At 39.9% G+C, this 18,543-nt stretch overlaps 2 protein-coding genes across 2 annotated transcripts in view; one reads left to right on the forward strand and one right to left on the reverse strand.

The window, feature by feature from the left end:
- Positions 1–18,543, forward strand: part of MCM9 (minichromosome maintenance 9 homologous recombination repair factor) — a 41,477-nt gene that overhangs the window by 13,501 nt on the left and 9,433 nt on the right. Inside the window, exons 8-9 of the mRNA XM_014060833.2 lie at positions 13,473–13,647; positions 17,793–17,995. Coding sequence (XP_013916308.2) covers positions 13,473–13,647; positions 17,793–17,995 — 378 coding nt within the window. The remainder of the gene's footprint in view (positions 1–13,472; positions 13,648–17,792; positions 17,996–18,543) is intronic.
- On the reverse strand, positions 1,268–7,523 carry ASF1A (anti-silencing function 1A histone chaperone). The gene is made up of 4 exons (XM_014060834.2): positions 7,097–7,523; positions 6,007–6,122; positions 3,688–3,864; positions 1,268–1,668 (listed from the first exon to the last, which is right to left on the reverse strand). Exons 1-4 carry the CDS (start codon positions 7,203–7,205, stop codon positions 1,456–1,458), a joined length of 615 nt encoding a protein of 204 aa, XP_013916309.1. The 5' UTR covers positions 7,206–7,523; the 3' UTR covers positions 1,268–1,455.

An 18,543-nucleotide genomic window follows, 5' to 3' on the forward strand; every position in this document is an offset into this window, starting at 1 on the left:
CAAAATTTCAGGCCATAGTAATTTTAGCACTTTCTTCTATCTTCAGGGAAGGGAACTTTTCAAGGAATAGGAGCGTTCTAAGATTAGCCAAGAGGGGCAGCTTGGTCTAGTGGTTAAGGCACCAGACTGAAAACTGGGAGTCCAGGCGTTCTAATCCTACCTTGGCCCAGCCACTTTCAACTCTTGAGGACATAAGACAATGATAAGCCATTTCTGAAGCCTTACCAAAAAATCTCCAGTGATAAGTCCAGGCAGTTACCAGGATTTAAAAAGCAGGTGTGTGCGCAAACACACATACATACACACAGCCAGACATGGACAATTTTGGTGTGCCCATATTACTAACCAATAGTTTCAACCAAATAATGTAATAATAATTTACCGATATAGATTCGTAACACAAATATACTCTTAAATATGAATGGCATCATCTAGAGGAGTCGCACTGATCATGTTCACATCTTTATTCTTTGCAAGTCCTACATTCTACCAACTATATGTAAATCTTTCATCCAAGAGCCAACAACAAAGCCTGACATTTAAATCTAATGCACTAAGTTTAGCTGCTTAGAATGAGAGAAGAGGCCAATAGTTACAAGTTAAAGAACAATGTCCTTGTGGATAATCGTACTGTACTTATAAAGATCTGGGACTTGTGTTTCTTAAATCACAAATTCCTGTAACAGTATTTGTCACCTCATCAGGGAAAAAAGTCTGGAGTACCTTGACCAGCCAATGCTATTAAAATCCTCTATTTTTGGTTTGAGATACTATACAATCCCAGTAGCAGCTGTGCCTTTTCCAACATTGCCTGGGAGCTTAAAGCTTGAGAGTCTTTGAAGTTTTAGTCATTGGTCACATTCTTTACTTTTACTTGCTGTGACCATCATAATCTGACAAGAGTGCAATGGCATCTCCCCACCCAAGGCCCCTTTGACAGCCTGCATATAACACTGTTGTCACTGATAAGAGTGATATTAAGTTGCATTAGACTGGTCTCATATGAATCTTAAAATTAATATCTGCAGTTTGCAGGTAGCTGTCACCTTTTGTTTGGGCCAGCTCTGCCCACTATGCAAAAATTCACATTCAAAGCTTCTAAAGCATAAAAAGACCATTGCATTCAAGCTAAGCTTATATAGGCTTCACTAAAGCCCACCTATAATTTACAACTAAAAACATGTAAACGTTATCATCCCTGCCTATGCCTAGTTTGCATATCTTTATTGATACCTAACACTAGATTTTAAAAAAAACCTCAGGCAGCTACTTAAAAATAGTTTTATTTATACATCCACTCAAATACTTTTCCTTATAAACTTTCTACAGGGTGTGTGTTCTTTAAGCAATTTTCACATTTGTTTAATATGTAATTCCAAAGAAAAAGTTTCCGTGATGGTTGTGTTCTGTGTACTGTGTGTGTTTAGAGCTCAACATATAACATAGCGCAGAAGGTCACATGCAGTCCATATGAGATTCCAACATGACATTTAAAGAGTTTTCAGATGTTGGCCACCCTTTTGAGGCTGAAGGCAGGGCATCTGTAGAAAGAAGTGACTGGAGGTTTGGGTTACTGCTCTCAGCATCTGTCAGTTTTTCAGTGTTGTCCTCCCAATTAATATGGAATCTTGTGACTCTGGGATTAGATGCCAAAATATTCCTCTGGAGCTAGAAAACAGAGAGATGAATGTTTTAGAAGATGCAGACTTTCTTTTATATTAGATAATGTGCACAATATAAACCAGGAAAGAGAAAGGTCAAGGTTGAGAAAAATAATATAGCTGTTTAAACATCAAAAGGCAGACTATTCAAAACAGGCTTATGCTCTTCAACAAGATAGCAATCAATTGGTGCAAATGTGGGTAGCAGAGAAACAAACCTGTTTTGCTCTAAAAACAAAGCCAACTGTCGTGTCGTCTCCCTGCCCCACTTCCCCTTATGTTTTCACTGAAGGTTAAATTTGTGATTCATATCTACAAAAATAAACAGGTTAACATTTTTTCCCAGTAGGAATTCACACTCCCTGTATCAGTTCAATTAATGATGAAAGAACTTTATGAACACAATGGGTAGTTAAGTGAGAATGTCACATAATCTCCATAAGCTCTTGCAAGCTTCCCCATTTACATTGCTTGTAGGAAGCTGGCAAAGAAGGCCACTAACAACGATCATGAGACGTTGGGATCACAAGGCCTTGGAGTCATTGCAATGACCAGAACTTGAAGGACTGGTCATAAGTACTATGTGTTTGATGCGACTGTAAGTTCAAACAATTGCTAAACTAGTGGTTGTTAAGGGAGGATTACCTATAGATATTACATTGTATAATACCAAATAGTACATCCAATACACTCTTCCTTTCAATAAGGGTAACTTAAGAGTTGGGATATTTTTGTTCGGCAAAGTGAAATACTAAATTTACAGCAAAGTCTAGGCAAAAGGAGGAAATTTTTATGACCGGCCTGCAGTGAAGAATTTAAAAAATCCTCCCAAAATGAAGCCCCTTTAAGCCTACCCAGAAATGATATGGCCAGGCTTAGAACCTGCTCCATCATCATGCTTTCTGCTACAAATTGTTAATAAGCAGCATCTGTCACTAGGCTAAGGGCATGTTTACTCTACAAAAGAACATATGGATATTTACACGCATTCCTAGACTAACTCGAGTTGATTTATGTTCTAGGCCTTTACGTCTAGCTCACATTTAACTTTATCATAACTTTGAGACATTATTAAAATTGTTATGGTAATTTCGTGAGGCCTATACACTAAAGATGAAGTAATGAGATTTCTCTGAGCATATATGCTCAAGTTTGTCATTTGTGAATAGAATTAAGATTTAAACTCCATTTGCCACAAATCCATCCTTGTTGGTTTAGGGTACAAGTTCATATAGCAAAAAACAACAACAATGCTTTCTTCCACACACAGAACAAATACAGTAGAGGCGACATAGGTCTACTTGCAGGAAACCCGAAGGGTGGTTTGGGTTTCCCCTAAAACAAATCTGGAAGAGTTTTAAAGAGCAGGTAGAAGAAGGCTAGTGCCTTTTGTTCCTCTCTCTTCATCTTCTAGCTGTGCAACAGCTTCGTTCCCTTTATGTTCTCTTTCAATTACTCTGCACCAATGCACCTTCCCCTGTTATGGGCGCTTGTACTCTAAACCTACCAGGATGGATTTGTGGCAAATGGATTTAGACTCTTAATCTCAGCCCCTACCAGCATACCAGGCCCTCACCCACCTTTGACAGATGTACACCACCAGCCTGCCTTTTCCCTGCTGGCCCTGGGTCCAAGCCCAGAGTGCTGATACTCACTGAATGATGAATGCTTTGAATGCTCAGTGCCCAGAACAGTTTGTAAGTTTCTAGTTTGGAGGAACACTTTTCTCAAGTAGTTCTTTTCTTTTTAAAATCACAATATAATGTAAGGGACAAAGGCCAAATTTTGGGGGAGGGCCTATCCTCACTGGTCTACCAACATTCCCTCAGCTCATCCTGGAGGAAGAAATGGCCCCAGAGGTACAAAATGAAACATTATCACTAATAAATGACTAAAAGCTGCTTAATTTTTCCCTATTAACTGTTGCTTACGTTTAAGCAATGTTGATTAACCAATTCTATTTTAGTTTATTGTAGTTTTAAAAAATGGACATTTGGATGGATTTACACAGTATATAATATCCTACCTTAGAAAAGTCTGGCTTTACTGGAGGGTTTTCCCTCAATTCTGTTTCAGTATATTCATTGTTTACATAATACCCAACTCTGATAAATTCTTGGCCTCTGTAAGTGCAGGTGATTAAGACAACAGTTACACCTACAGCATCTGCATCAGGAATAAGTCCTGGATTAGGAGCATCTGCCTATAGTAAAAAAATAAAAGAGAACAGGATTAATCAAGTTACATAACTTAGATTTCAAATGCTATCATTATTTCATTTCCTGGGATCAGACCAGTTAATTTTTAGAAGACTTAAGTGTAACTAGCCTTTTACCTTAGAATTTTTGAATACCACCACCAAGTCACTATACATGTCATTAACCAGACCATTTAATTAAGAAGTTACCTACCTTAATCTCTTATCTCAAAAGGCAACTTCTAAAGATTAGATGAACTCCAACTAAACTTCATATTCATACACACACACACACACACACATATTTGAAGTGATACATCTCAAAAATGTTTTCCAGACTTCAGACATACAACGAAAGTATATTATAAACAGGTTCCATAACAACTATGGTTTACAGTGTTAGCTTTAAAATTATAAAGTTTAACGTGTAGCTAATATAAACTGACGAATGCCATGTAAATTTTAAAACATCATTCCCTCTTCACTTCACACAAAGTATTTATCTGGAATGAACCTGATCACTTTATGTTGAAGTTTAGAAATATCCCTGACTTCCAATTTCCTCCCACTCAAAAAGAGATAAATACTATATAACATGCATTTTTACATGGAAACTCATTCTCATTCACCTCTTTTATAAAAGTACATTTAAAAGAAATTTCCTTTTGCTTACAAAATATAATTTCTTCAAGAGCAAATACACTGCATTTCAAATTGCCTCCAATTTCTGCTAATGGATAGAAATGTACATTCACAGAGTTTTAGACAAAATCATGCAAGAAAAAAATTATTTTTATTGGCAATGCGCAGTAAAGCAACATGAAGGATGGTGATAGAAGCATTTTGGGATTCATTTTTTAAAAATATATCAGTTATGTGTATTTAACTGATTTTGCAATGTGTTTTTTTTAGTTATACATTAGGAAGATAGCAAGTAATACAATTTGTTCAACAAACAAGTTAAACCAAATCACTACAAGATAAAATTAGATGCTCACAGTACTTTAACTAACTGTACTCCCCATTTTTGGTTCTAGATAACCAGTTAATAACCAATGATAACTAATAATATTGAGAAACTACCGGTAAAAAATAAGAGCCAATCAAAAATTTTGTCAAAAGTGGAATCAACTAACCCAGGGACTTAATGCATTAAATAATTATTGTATTTAGTATTTCTGAAAGTTGATTTCCAGTAATAGGAAGCTGCAGAACTTAGAAATATACCAAGAAGCCTTCATTATCTATTCTAGCAGCAAACTAGTTCCTATTAAGAGCAGCCCCTTTTAATAGTATCTTAATGAGTAAAATTTTGTCCTGTCTGGCACTAGCCATGGTGCTGGACAATTGTAGAAAACTTAAGCGGCCCAGATTCGTTTGTGATCCACTGATATCGTAGCTGCTTTTGCAACTATCTCTTCTCCTGCCTCTCATGTTCAATAAACAAAGTGGTTCACTTAAAGTCAGAGCAAGGAAAAACAAGTGGGAGGCTTAGCTTTAGCCACCATAGTTGTGGGGAAAAATGTTTTTAACAGAATAACCCATTTTGAGAGATATACCATTCTTCTACTTCTAGAGATCAAATAAGAGGGTTATCTTAACAGAATAGAAATATTTAACAGAATAAGAGTTGGAAGGAACCTTGGAGGTCTTCTAGTCCAACCTCCTACTCAATCAGGATATTCTATACTATTTCAGACAAATGATTATTCAATCTGTTCTTAAAAACCTCCAGTATTGCTGCCCTCATAACTTCTGGGGACAAGTTGTTCCACTGATTGTTTTAACTATCAGGAAATTTCCTCCCCAGATTGATTCTACTCCACTTATGGACTCTTCTGTTCCTTAGCAATTACTTTTCCTTTGGTCACTTATTGTTCACAGGCATATATATGATTTAAATTAGATTTCAGGTAAAGATGGTTATCTAGCATTGGCGGAAACTGTTTTAAATAAATGGCAGCTCTAAATTTCAGTTCCATTTAACCAATGAATTGGTGACATTTGATCATGAAAAAATTATTTCTATTATATTTTTACCATGATATATGTGTAAACTCAGTAAATGTAAGAAATATTCCTGCCTCCTATTTACCCCCAAATAATTTAGAGGAGCAACTATTGTGCGGCATTTAAGAACTGACTTACCTGAAATACAAACATGTGTCTTCCTGCAGGAACAGGGCCTACTAAAACTGAATCTAAAACTTGATCGTATTCCTCACTTTCTGCTGAGCCCACATAAATGATTTTCCATTCCAAATCTACATTTGGAGAAAAAGACTTTTAAATGAAACATTCAACATTTAGGTTTTATTAAAAGCCCCCTTCCTCCCCACAACAGTAGTAACAAAACCCCTTCGAAACCACCCATCTCTTTGAACTCTACACTTGAAAACAAAAATAAGAAATCCTATCTTTAAACTTAACTTCGATCAAATCAAACCTTTACAACCTAATGCTGACATCAGTGGCACTTGCTGAAAATTAGTTGGGTGGGGTGGGTAATTGAACTTTCAATTTCAATTTCAAATTACAGCACCAATTCTCCAATACCATCGCCTCCGTCCAAAGGGGGAAGAGAAGACAAGGGTCTCTTTGCCCGCCAATTAAGTCCCAGTTTGCAAAGGTTGAATTGTCTGGGTGGTTTTATTTCGCCACCGAGGGGAGCGAAAACTGGAATTGCTCGCCTAACTCCCGACCTGAAAAAGGACCGTAACCGAAGCGCTCTTCCGAAAGAGGAGCTTAACGGAGGCAAAGCAGCGCCACGGTTACTCCTGCCAGTACTTTTCACGCTTTGCAACCGCGAGTCCCCTGGAGAGAACAGCAAACCGCGCTCGGGGGGGCATCCAAGCCCACCCAAAGCTAGGCCAACGCTGGCGGGAGCCTTGCCCTGCCTCGGTGCCCCTTTCCCGGCTCGGCGGGTCCTGCTTGGGCGGGCACTTTAAAAAGCCCCCCCTCTCGCGTAGGCGGCAACATGGCTGCTCCCAGCACCCGAGCAACTTCCCTGCAACTTGCGGCTTCCCTTTTTTCCTCCCGGGCGCTCGCCCCTGGTCCCGAGCCGCGCGGCTGGAGTGCGGGAAAACCTAGCGCCTCCGGCTCGCTTCCTCCAGGCAGCCCGCCCGGCGGAACGCTTCCCCCACTCCCGAGGAAAGACGCTCCCGCAGCCGAGGCCTTTTGCAAAGTTTTAAGCCTGGGAGCCCGAAAAAAAGGGGTGGGTGGCTCGGCGGGGACTCACCTTCGGAGAGGTCCTCTATGCACTCGAAGGTGATTTCGAATTGGAAGGGGTTGTAGAAAGGCGAAGGGTTGTCCAGCACCACGACGTTGTTCACCTGAACCTTTGCCATGTTGGGCGGGGAAGGGGAGAGGAAGCGCGGGGAAAGAGGACCCGCGAACAATAGTCGGAGCGCGTCCCTCCTGCCGCCTGGGAAAGTGCAAGGGAGCTTGCCTTGCGCGGGAGGACGGATGCTGGCCAGGGATGGAGGGATGGAGTTAGGAAACTTCGCCGCTGGCCCTCCCTTCTGCTCCCGCCGCCTTTGGTGGAGGCATCAGGCGGGCGCTCGCTTCTATTTCTCTTCCTTTTTTTCCCTCCACCCCGAGAGCGCTCCGCGCTGTTTTGCAGCTTTTGCTACTCCACCAAACTCCAGCCCATTCTCCTCGGTTAACTGGCAGCGCGGGCCCGGATTGGCTACGGGCGGAGCCGTGACCCTCCTCCCGCTGCCGAGGTTTCCCTGAGAGAGCAAGAAGGGCTCCGTGACTGGAGCGGGATGCCGAAGCTTCGCTGGCGCTCCACCTGCCGGGCTCGGCGCCGGCTTTCGCCAAAGAAGCGCCCGCGGGACTTCGCTGGAGGGAAGGGGGCGTGAGCTGCAGGCCCGGCCCGGGGATTGCCTGTCGCCTCAAGACCGAGAACATTACCTTAGCTGGAACTTATGGTATATGTGGGCAACAAGGAGAACAGCAGGGACTTAAAACGGGGAAAGTTAAAAGTGAACATGGGTATTGCAATTGATCCCTGAATTTTGTAATGAGAAGATGTGGCTTAGAGACCTAACAATGAGGAAGGAAAAAAAAGTTGGGCTGTGAATGACTGTCACCGCGGGGGGGGGGGGGGGGTTGTATGTTTAAAATTGTATTTGTATTTGTATGTTTTACTCTTAAAAAAATGTATAACTAATAAAGATTACTTTAAAAAAAAAAGACTGAGAACTCTTCCCTCCTGTCCGCCGCCTCTTTTATTTTGCTTGAAAAAGTGGCTCGGTTTTAATTTGAGAGATTTGGTTAGTAGTTAGTAAAGCGGTGTTTTTTCCATCTTAGTGCAGAGGACCTGATAGTGATGGGTTGCAATAAAGAGAATATAAGGTAGTCCTCAACTTACAACAATTCACTTAGTGACCGTTCAAAGTTTTTTTTTTAAAGTGACTTATGACCATTGCGACATTCCCTGTGGTCACATGATTTACAATACAATACAATATAATATAATAGCAGGGTTGGAAGGGACCTTGGATGTCTTCTAGTCCAACCTCCTGCCTAGGCAGGAAACCCTATACAGTTTCATACAAATGGCTATCCCACATCTTCTTAAAGACTTCCAGTGTTGGGGCATTCACAACTTCTGGAGGCAAGCTGTTCCACTGATTAATTGTTCTAACGTTCAGGAAATTTCTCCACCGTTCTAAGTTGCTTCTCTCGATTAGTTTCCACCCATTGTTTCTTGTCCTGCCCTCAGGTGCTTTGGAGAATAGTTTGACTCCCTCTTCTTTGTGGCAACCCCTGAGATATTGGAACACTGCTATCATGTCTCCCTTAGTCCTTTTCATTAAACTAGACATAGCCAGTTCCTGCAATTGTTCTTCATATGTTTTAGTCTCCAGTCCCCAGTCCCCTAATCATCTTTGTTGCTCTTCTCTGCACTCTTTCTAGAGTCTCCACATCTTTTCTACATCGTGGCGACCAAAACTGAATGCAGTATTCCAAGTGTGGCCTTACTAGGGCATTATAAAGTAGTCTTAACACTTCACGTGATTTTGATTCTATCCCTCTGTTTATGTAGCCTAGAACTGTGTTGGCTTTTTTGGCAGCTGCTGCACACTGCTGACTCATATTTAAATGGTTGTCCACTAGGACTCCAAGATTCCTTTCGGTTACTACTATTGAGCAAGATACCACCTATACTGTACTGTGCATTTCATTTTTCTTGCCTAAATGTAGAACCTTACTCTTTTCACCATTGAATTTCATTTTATTAAATAGTGCCCAATGTTTAAGTTTGTCAAGATCCTTCTATATCTTAAGCCTATCTTCTGGAGTGTTGGCTATTCCTGCCATCTTGATGTCATTTGCAAATTTGATGAGTTCCCCATTTATTCCCTCATCCAAATCATTGATGAAGATGTTGAAGAGTACTGGTCCTAAAACAGAGCCTTGGGGTACTCCACTGCATACTTCCCTCCATGTAGATGCAGTTCCATTGAGAACTACATGTTAAGTGCGCTTGGTCAGCCAATTACGAATCCATCTGGTGGTGAAGCTGTCTAACCCACATTCTTCTACTTTATCTAGTAGTAGATTATGGTCTACCTTATCAAATGCCTTACTGAAGTCCAAGTAAACTATATCAACACCATTCCTCTGGTTCACTAATTTTGTCACTTTGTCAAAGAATGCAATAAGATTAGTCTGGCATGATCTGTTTTTGACAAACCCATGTTGGCTTTTGGCTATTACTTTGTTTACTTCTAGTTTTTCGCTGATTCGTTGCTTGATCATTTTTTCCAGAATCTTCCCTGGTATTGATGTCAGGCTGATAGGTCTGTAATTTCCTTTTTTGAAGATGGGAACTACATCAGCTCTTTTCCAGTCCTCTGGCAGTTCCCCGGTGCTCCAGGATCTCTGAAAGATATAGTTCAGTGGTTCTGAGATCTCGTCTGCCAGTTCCTTCAGAACCCTGGGGTGTAATCCATCCGGTCCTGGTGATTTGAACTCGTCTAGGGTAGACAGGTGCTCACTTACCATTTTCTTCCCTATTTCAACTTGTGTTCCTAATCTGACTTTTGTGGTGCTGTTTTTGATAGGTTGGACTTTTATCCCTTTGTGTAAAGACAGATACAAAAAATGAATTAAATAGTTCTGCTTTCCCCTGTTGCTTGTCACCTTCTCCCAGCAATGGACCATTTGAATGCATGGCAACTGACTTATATTTATGACTGTTGCAGTGTCTTGGGGTCATGTGATCACCTTTTGCAACCTTCTGACAAGCAAAGTCAATAGGGAAACTAGATTCATTTAACACCCATCTTACTAATTTAACAACTGGTGTGATTCACTTAATATATGTGCAAAAGTTGTAAAATGCAGCAAAATTCACTTAACAAATCTCTCACTTAACAGTATAAATTTTGGGCTTAATTGCAGTCGTAAGATGAGGACTACCTATACATGGATGCGTGTCTGTGTGTGCGTGTTTGGGATTAGACTTCAGCCTCTGATAAATGCGTTGCATTTTTTAAAGGCTTCAATTCTTCTTTAATTCTGCTTCTGGATCAATGGACGTGTGTGTATGTGTGTCTGTGTGAGGGAGAGAGAGAGAGAGGGAGAGAGATTGAATTGCATCAGGACTGTGGTTCATACATTTCTGGAGAAAATCTTTATGCTGTGGCTTGTAGCTTTACATTTTTTGGTAGTATTGTTCCATGGTTAGGAATGAATCTTGGTCATACTAGTGTGGCTGAGTTTGAGTTTCCTTTTGCCCCAAAGTAAATCTATAAGTAAGGGACGCAGTGACTCAGTGGCTAAGATGCTGAGTTTATCAATCAGAAAGATTGGCAGTTTGGCGGTTAAAATCCCTAGTGCCTCGTAACGGAGTGAGCTCCTGTTACTTGTCCGAGCTTCTGCCTACCTAGCAGTTCAAAATCACATAAAAATGCAAATAGAAAAATAGGGACCACTTTGGTGGGAAGATAATAGTGTTCCGTGCACCTTCGGCGCTTAGTCATGCCGGCCACATGACCATGGAGACGTCTTTAGACAGCGCTGGCTCTTCAGCTTTGAAACAGAGATGAGCACTGCCCCCTAGAGTCGGGAACTACTAGCACATATGTGTGAGGGGAACCTTTACCTTATATCTATAAGTATATATTTAAGCATAAGTAAAGTTGCAGCAGATTGTCAGTGTTTTAGCCTTTTCCAGCTTGCGTACACACCAGCTACAATATATAGCAATAGCAATATAGCAATAGCAGTAGACTTATATACCGCTTCATAGGCCTTTCAGGCCTCTCTAAGCGGTTTACAGAGAGTCAGCATATTGCCCCCAACAATCTGGGTCCTCATTTTACCCACCTCGGAAGGATGGAAGGCTGAGTCAACCCTGAGCCGGTGAGATTTGAACCGCTGACCTGCTGATCTAGCAGTAGCCTGCAGTGCTGCATTTAACCACTGCGCCACCTTGGCTCTTATATATGGACTTCAACTCCCAAAATTCTCAGCAAATAGCCATGCTGGCTTTCAGATTCTAGAAGATGAAGTCTACAGATCTGGAGAATGCTGAAGTGGGGAATAGTATTCTTCAGTACAGTACAGTATTGGAAATAAAATACAATTTTACGTCTGCAGCAAAACAAATACAACAGCACTAAAATTGTATTTTCAAATTAGCAGACTGTAAAACAAATTGCCAGAGCAGTGTGAATATGAAAATATATTTTTTCTGGTCTAGTTAAAATCAATTGTTAATCCCCTTTAAGAAATGAAAGTGTCTTATTTTCTATGTGATGAACTGTAAAAGTGGTGATAGTTTGCATGTGATGAAGTATCAGTGATATATTTTAAAAAAAGGAGTAGGGCCTTCTAATACCAGTAGGGTGGCTTCATGTTTGAAATGGTAAATGTACAAATTAAATACTGTAATTTTGCTTTAATTTGTCTCTTGTGTATATTTCAAGCAAATTCTGTACATTTAAAAAAATGCATATGTGATTAGCATTGTTATAGTCTTTTTAGTTATAATCTGGTTAAAATGCAGAATTTTCATGAGGACAGAGTGAGATAGTTCCTTGGTTAACAATGCAAATGCCAACAGTGTCAAATTTGTGTTCACCTAGAATTAGTAAAGCTTTTATGTTCCTATAGTTTAAGTATGGAAAGTCACACTGAGATGACATTCAGAGCAAGAATACTCTGCTTTCAAAGGTGCTTTTTCAGAGGTAACTGGACTTTCTTATTTTTCTTTGAAGACATTTTACTTCTCATCCAAGAAGCTTCTTTTTAAAAATAATTTAATTATAGTTTTTTCTTTAACATCCATAAGTGCTTAGTGAACAGTGCATTGTCAGGGTCAATATACTCAAGGCGCAATCCTAATAATACTGATACTATTTAGATATACATATTCATAATCTTTCAACTTCCAGCATTTGTGTATACATTGTAATAGTAATACATTCTATTATATATCAGTATACATAATACTATTTACCCAATTTCTATTTTCTACCTTTTTTTCTAACTCTTAAAAAATAGCCACCATATTAAGAAGCATTCTATATCTATCCATCATCACTTGCCCTTTTTAAAATTTCAACTCAATAAGAGTCAATTTGGTAAAAAAGTCAATTTGGTAAATCTTTCATGTTTCTCCCTTGTATCTCTTTACATCACGCTTATTTAATCTCAGGTATTTCTTCTGCCTCAATACCTATCTCTTGCTGTTGGAATTCTAGAACACCCATCTGTAGTTTTTTCATCACTTTTGAGAGATCTTTCTCTTTATTCTCTTCTATATTTTGAACTCTTAAAGAGTAATCTGTCTGTTCCGTTTTAAGAATTATTACGATCTCTTCCATATCTTTATCTGCTTGTCTCATTTTTTATTTATCTCCTCTATTCTTTTCTCAGCTCCTTCTTGTTTCTCCTCTATTTTCTGAATTTTTTGTTCATCTTTTGTTGTCATTTGCTGGGGGTTTTCTAGTCTCACATCTGTCTCCTGCATCAGTTCCATCATCTCCCTATGATTCCTTGTCATATCTTCCTGTTATATTCCTTGCAAACAGCTGGTCAATTACATTCTTTTAGAGAGTCATTAAGGCTACCTGGACGTTTATCTATGTCATCAGGGTCACCTGAATAGTGCAAATGCATGTGGAGCCTTCTTGGAACTGTTAAGAGTTGTAGACCAGAGACAGATGATGTCATATCCCCCCTCCCTCTGTTGAGAGAGGGCTGTTCAATTTTGACATAGATGGCCTCTTTTGAACAGCCCTTTCTCAATACAAGGGAAGGGATACTCAGCTGCCTGATGACACAGATAAACCTCCAGATGGCCTAAATGACTCTCTAAAATGCAAACGACTAGCTGTCTGCAAGGAGTATAATTCCTTCCATTCCCCACCATCCAGCCAGAGCTGAAGAAGCTTTTTGGATGAGAAGCAAAATGTCTTAACACACACACACACGCACACACATGAAAGTCCAGTTGCCCCTTGAAAAAGGTTGTCCTTTGGCACAACCCTCACCTAGATGACAGAACCTCCATAGGCAATCTGCTTTCAAGTGCATTTTTAAAACAGCTGCTTGTAGTCCTACCAGGCTTTTACAGGGAAGATTGTGTTCTCAAGGTTTGACTGTAACTGCTGTGAAAGATTCTGGAGAATGGAATTTGGAGGCTGGTGCACTGGTCCTGGCCGATGGAGGCCTCTGCTGCATAGATGAGTTTAACAGCATCAAGGAACATGACAGAACAAGCATCCATGAGGCCATGGAGCAGCAAACCATCAGTGTTGCCAAGGCTGGGTAAGTGTGTTTAAAATGTTAATATTGCAGTTGTACTTTTTTAAAACTTATTGATCCTTGTGCTAATATTGTAGGATTGCTTGTGTGATGAAATAGTTTAAGGCAGTGGTTCCCAATGTGGGCTGCATGCCCCACAGAGGGACAATTTGATTTTTAATGGGGGCAATTCAAACATGAGCTATTAACTGAATTTTTGAAAGCCCACTAATTATTCTTATATATTTGTGATGAAACATCTGTGTTCCATTTACCTATTGTTGCCTTTGTTAAAGTGCATTTCCTATGGCCTGGTCTGAAAAGGATAACCCAGCTGGGGGGAGGAGAGAGCAACTGCCAGCCAATCAGATGTATTCCTACAAAGGCTCATGTGACTAGCAGTGTGTGTGTTTGTGTGTGTGTGTCTCTCTCTTTCCTGTGGGCTTTGCTGCTAGGTGATTGCAGGGCGAGTTGATCTGTGGGGAGACAGAGTGGGTGGCTACTGAGGGAAGCCCAACAGTGAGAATACAGAACCAGGACCCAAGTTTAAGTAAGAAATTGTTAGATTTACAATTATTTTTAGTCTGTGTTTTTCCAGACCATGTTATACAAGACTTTTCCTCTCAGAGCAATCTGGGGCTGGGGCACGCATGTGTAGGCCTTCCCAGGCCTGTGTGATTCACCTCCACCTATTGAACTACCAAAGCATTTCTCCACTAAGCTACAGGTTCATACCGAGTGGGCAAGTAGGGAGGGGGGGGTCATAGACTCTACTGTCTTTCGTTCTTTTATTTTTCTCTTTCATGGATGCCATGTTCTTTGGAATCTTGTTTAAACCAAGCTAATGGACTTTTAGTCTTCCTCCGCATGAGTAGGAGTACACTTTTTGAATAGTACGAATTATATGTCACGGGGGGGAGGGGAGCATCAGGATTTTAGAGATGCTTAGGTGGGGCATGGCCAAAAAAGATTGGGAACCACTAGTTTAAGGGTACAAAATAAGCCTGAAAGATCCAGACTCCACTCCTCATTTCATTATGAAGCTTTTGGAATAAGCCAGCTTCAGTCCATATCTGCCCATCCATCTCACCAGCCTCACAGAGAATAAAATAGGAACAGAATGGAAGAAGAAACATGCCTTGGAGGAATGGTGAACTACCGTATATACTCGAGTATAGGCCGACCCGAATATAAGCCGAGGCACCTAATTTTACCACAAAAAACTGGAAAAGTTATTGACTCGAGTATAAGCCTAGGGTGGGAAATGCAGCAGCTACCGGTAAATTTCAAAAATAAAAATAGATACCAATAATGTTTTTGAATATTTATTTCAAAGAAAAACAGTAAACTAGCGGTGTATTCAATGAAATACTTCACTCACCTCATGATGCTGATGTCCCGCTGTGATGATGATGTCCCGTGCAGCCGCGGGAGCGATGTCCCGCCTCCTATGACACACGGCACAGTGATTCCTACCATTGGATCACTGTACCAGAGGAGGTGGGACATCGCTATGTGGCTGCTTGCCATAACAAGGAGGAGGTGGGACATCGTTGCAGAGCGGCAGGAGGGGGAGGAAGGGGAATCGTAAGACAGCCCTGCATTACATTAGAACGTGAGGAGGGGGGATGGTGCGGTGCGCGCTGCGCGGCAAACTGACACAGAGGGAGGGGAAACTCACAGGGGCACTGGGCCATTCACGAGTGTCACCCAGCGGCATGGCCCCGCCCCTTTTTCTCCTCCATTTCGGGCAAATTTTTCACTGACTCGAGTATAAGCCGAGGCGGCTTTTTTCAGCCCAAAAAGTGGGCTGAAAAACTAGGCTTATACTCGAGTATATACAGTAAATGAAGCAAACAAAATATTAAAAAGTTTTGATATTTATGTATTTACTTACCAAGCACATCTAAATTATGTTAAAGTAACCCAAATGTCTTTATAATCCCCAAGGCATGTCATAACTTTTGCATACCCCTCATGTTTGGAAATTGAAAGTTGAAAAACATTGACATGCCCTGCGAAGTAATTAAACATTTTCAATTCTATTACTGAGATCAGAGACAAAACAATTTAACTTCAATTTTTTTAAAAAACTGTGTTCTATAAGGATATTATAAATCACGACCCATCTAGATGGGTTGTATATGAACGTTATAGATTGCAACCCAGCCCACTCAAAAATAACAGAGATTACAGTGGGCACTCTGCAGCTCCAAAGCTCTTTTACAGCCCCTTGATATCTTGGGTGTATTACGGCATTTTAACATCCTTCCAACTTTTTTTGAAATTGCCAGGTGAAGAAGCAGCAGCAGCTTTTGATTAGCTATTAGCTCTCATTCCACACACACACACACACACACAATCTCCCGTTTGAGATTACCACACTAAATTGTTAAAATTTGCAGCAAAGCTTTCTGGATGTGTATAAAAGCTAGATGCATGAGAAAATAATGCACTTTGGTTTTATGTTTACATCACCCTTGTACCAATGTAAGTCTGATCATAAACACGAACTTGAAATAACCATTACTGGATACTATTTTCAGCAAAAATGAAAATCCATTTTTAGTCAAGAGCGCAATGAAACTTGTTTGGTGCTGCCGATGGAATTTTAGAACCTTTTTTCCATTCCAAGTATGTGTTCCGGCGTTCCAAATTTTCCCTTCCATATTTAGCAATCCTTATGGCATTATGCAAAGGGGTCAACTCTCATTTCCTTTTTGAATCTCTGTTGATACTGGCTTCAAGTCAAAATGCTTTTCCCATGTTGCGTACTGTTACAAATATGAAAGCTAAGATGATTGGTGCTGTATTTGTTCCCATTCAATATGTGAGGTAAGGTCTAAGATGGCACCAACTAGAAATAGATCAAACCTAACTCAGATTTAGAACAGCTGCCTGGCTGCCTGCAACAACGGTTATGCTATGACTACTAGGAGAAAAAATATCCTTCTGGTTCTTTGAAAACAAATCTGGGGTCAAGGTCAAACAAATTAAAGAAGGCAAAAGCGTATTGTGTTCAAGAGCTGCCATAGAAATTCTTACTACAAGTCAGACTGTTTGTATGTTGATTCTTTGAGAATATGCACAATAATTTAAGACGTGTATGTATTTACAATAGGGATGCGGTGGCTCAGTGGCTAAGAAGCTGAGCTTATCAATTAGAAAGGCTGACAGTTTGGCAGTTCGAGTCCTTAGCGCCATGTAATGGAGTGAGCTCCTGTTACTTATCCCAGCTTCTGCCAACCTAGCAGTTCGAAAGCACATAAAAAAGCAAGTAGAAAAATAGGAACCACCTTTGGTGGGAAGGTAACAGCGTTCCATGTGTCTTCGGTATTTAGTCATGCCAGCCACATGATCACAGAGATGTCTTTGGACAGCGCTGGCTGTTCGGCTTTGAAACAGAGATGAGCACCCCCCCCTAGAGTTGGGAACAACTAACACATATGTGCGAGGGGAACCTTTACCTTATGTATTTACAGTGCATCAAATAAGTATACAGTAGCTGTATGTATAAGTTGCCTCTATCAGAGTGGAAATGAAAGTTTGGATGTGAGTAAAAGTTTTTCAAGTATCAGGATAATCTGGTTTGGATTAAACAAAGAGGGTCTCCTGGGGAAGATTACTTGGTCAGGGAATATCTATGTAGATTGAAGCAAACCAAGAGAAGAATTCAATTAATTGTGATTGGGACCTGACAAAATTTAAAGTTTTCAAATTCAGTATTTCATTTCATTTCATTTTAATTTATTTGTATTTAGTATTAAATACAAAGTATTAGTATTAGTATTAGTTTTGCAAATAGTTAATTCCTGTTCTCACTGAAGAAACTGTTTTATTAATCAGATAAGAAAGTATTTGGCAACCCAGCATCATTTTGAAATGTGTAGTGTTGTTGCTTCTAGTCAAAATAGGATTGTTGTTATCCATCACCTATATGTTTGGCTTGCCATACCTATGCAAATTGTTCTTTGTTACAATTCGCAAGCCTTTTCCATGGACTTGTACTATCATCCAGATTCTTCAGTTCACATAAAATACATGGAAATCTTTGGGATCCCTTAATGAAGATTTAGGATGAAAGATGTTCTACTGGTAACATATTAAAAATTCATTTTTAACAGAGTTCAGTTCTATTTAATACTAATTCCACCCTCTTTTTCCTTCAGTTTAGTGTGCAAACTGAATACAAGGACCACAATTTTGGCAGCAACCAATCCAAAGGGCCAATATGACACTAATGAATCCATCTCTGTCAACATAGCCCTTGGAAGCCCTCTTCTTAGCAGGTTTGATCTTGTTTTGGTATTGTTGGATACAAAAAATGAAGAATGGGATCACATAATTTCATCCTTCATACTGGAAAATAAAGGTAACCTTTTTATATTACTTTTTATGGAATTATGTGAATCAGTTTGTCACTGATCATAATAAAGTTTTATGCACAAATAAAGGTTTCCCTTGCCTTACGTGAATTCACTTTGTGTAAAGTTACTATTGTGAATCTGTTTAAAAATTCCTATTATGCAAAAAGAAAAAAAATCAATGTTATTTGTGCCAACAACATCTGGAAATATTCAAAACTTCTCACTAAAATTGCTTGAACAGTTCCCTATCAAAACCTCTTTCTACTTCACTCGCACATTTACTCTCATGTTGTGCAGTTGTTCTAGTTGTGCATCCTGGCTTCTACTTATTTTCATATTGGCCATGTACTCAATGCTCAAAATGGCTATCAACATTTTCCCCAATCCCCTTACACAAAATGAAAACAAAGACGTCTCCAACACCAAAATTGGGCGTATTATATCACACCAAGCTGATGAAGGATCATCAATGGATCATCATCATAAGTCAAGTTTTTCATCAGGGTGATGTTATTGTATGCAATAGAGCAAAGAATGCTTTTTTTCATTTTCT

Source organism: Thamnophis sirtalis, unplaced genomic scaffold (assembly GCF_051295495.1).
Source record: "Thamnophis sirtalis isolate CommonGarterSnake01/CBP01778 unplaced genomic scaffold, rThaSir2_p1.2 scaffold_6, whole genome shotgun sequence".
Lineage (NCBI taxonomy): Eukaryota > Metazoa > Chordata > Lepidosauria > Squamata > Natricidae > Thamnophis > Thamnophis sirtalis.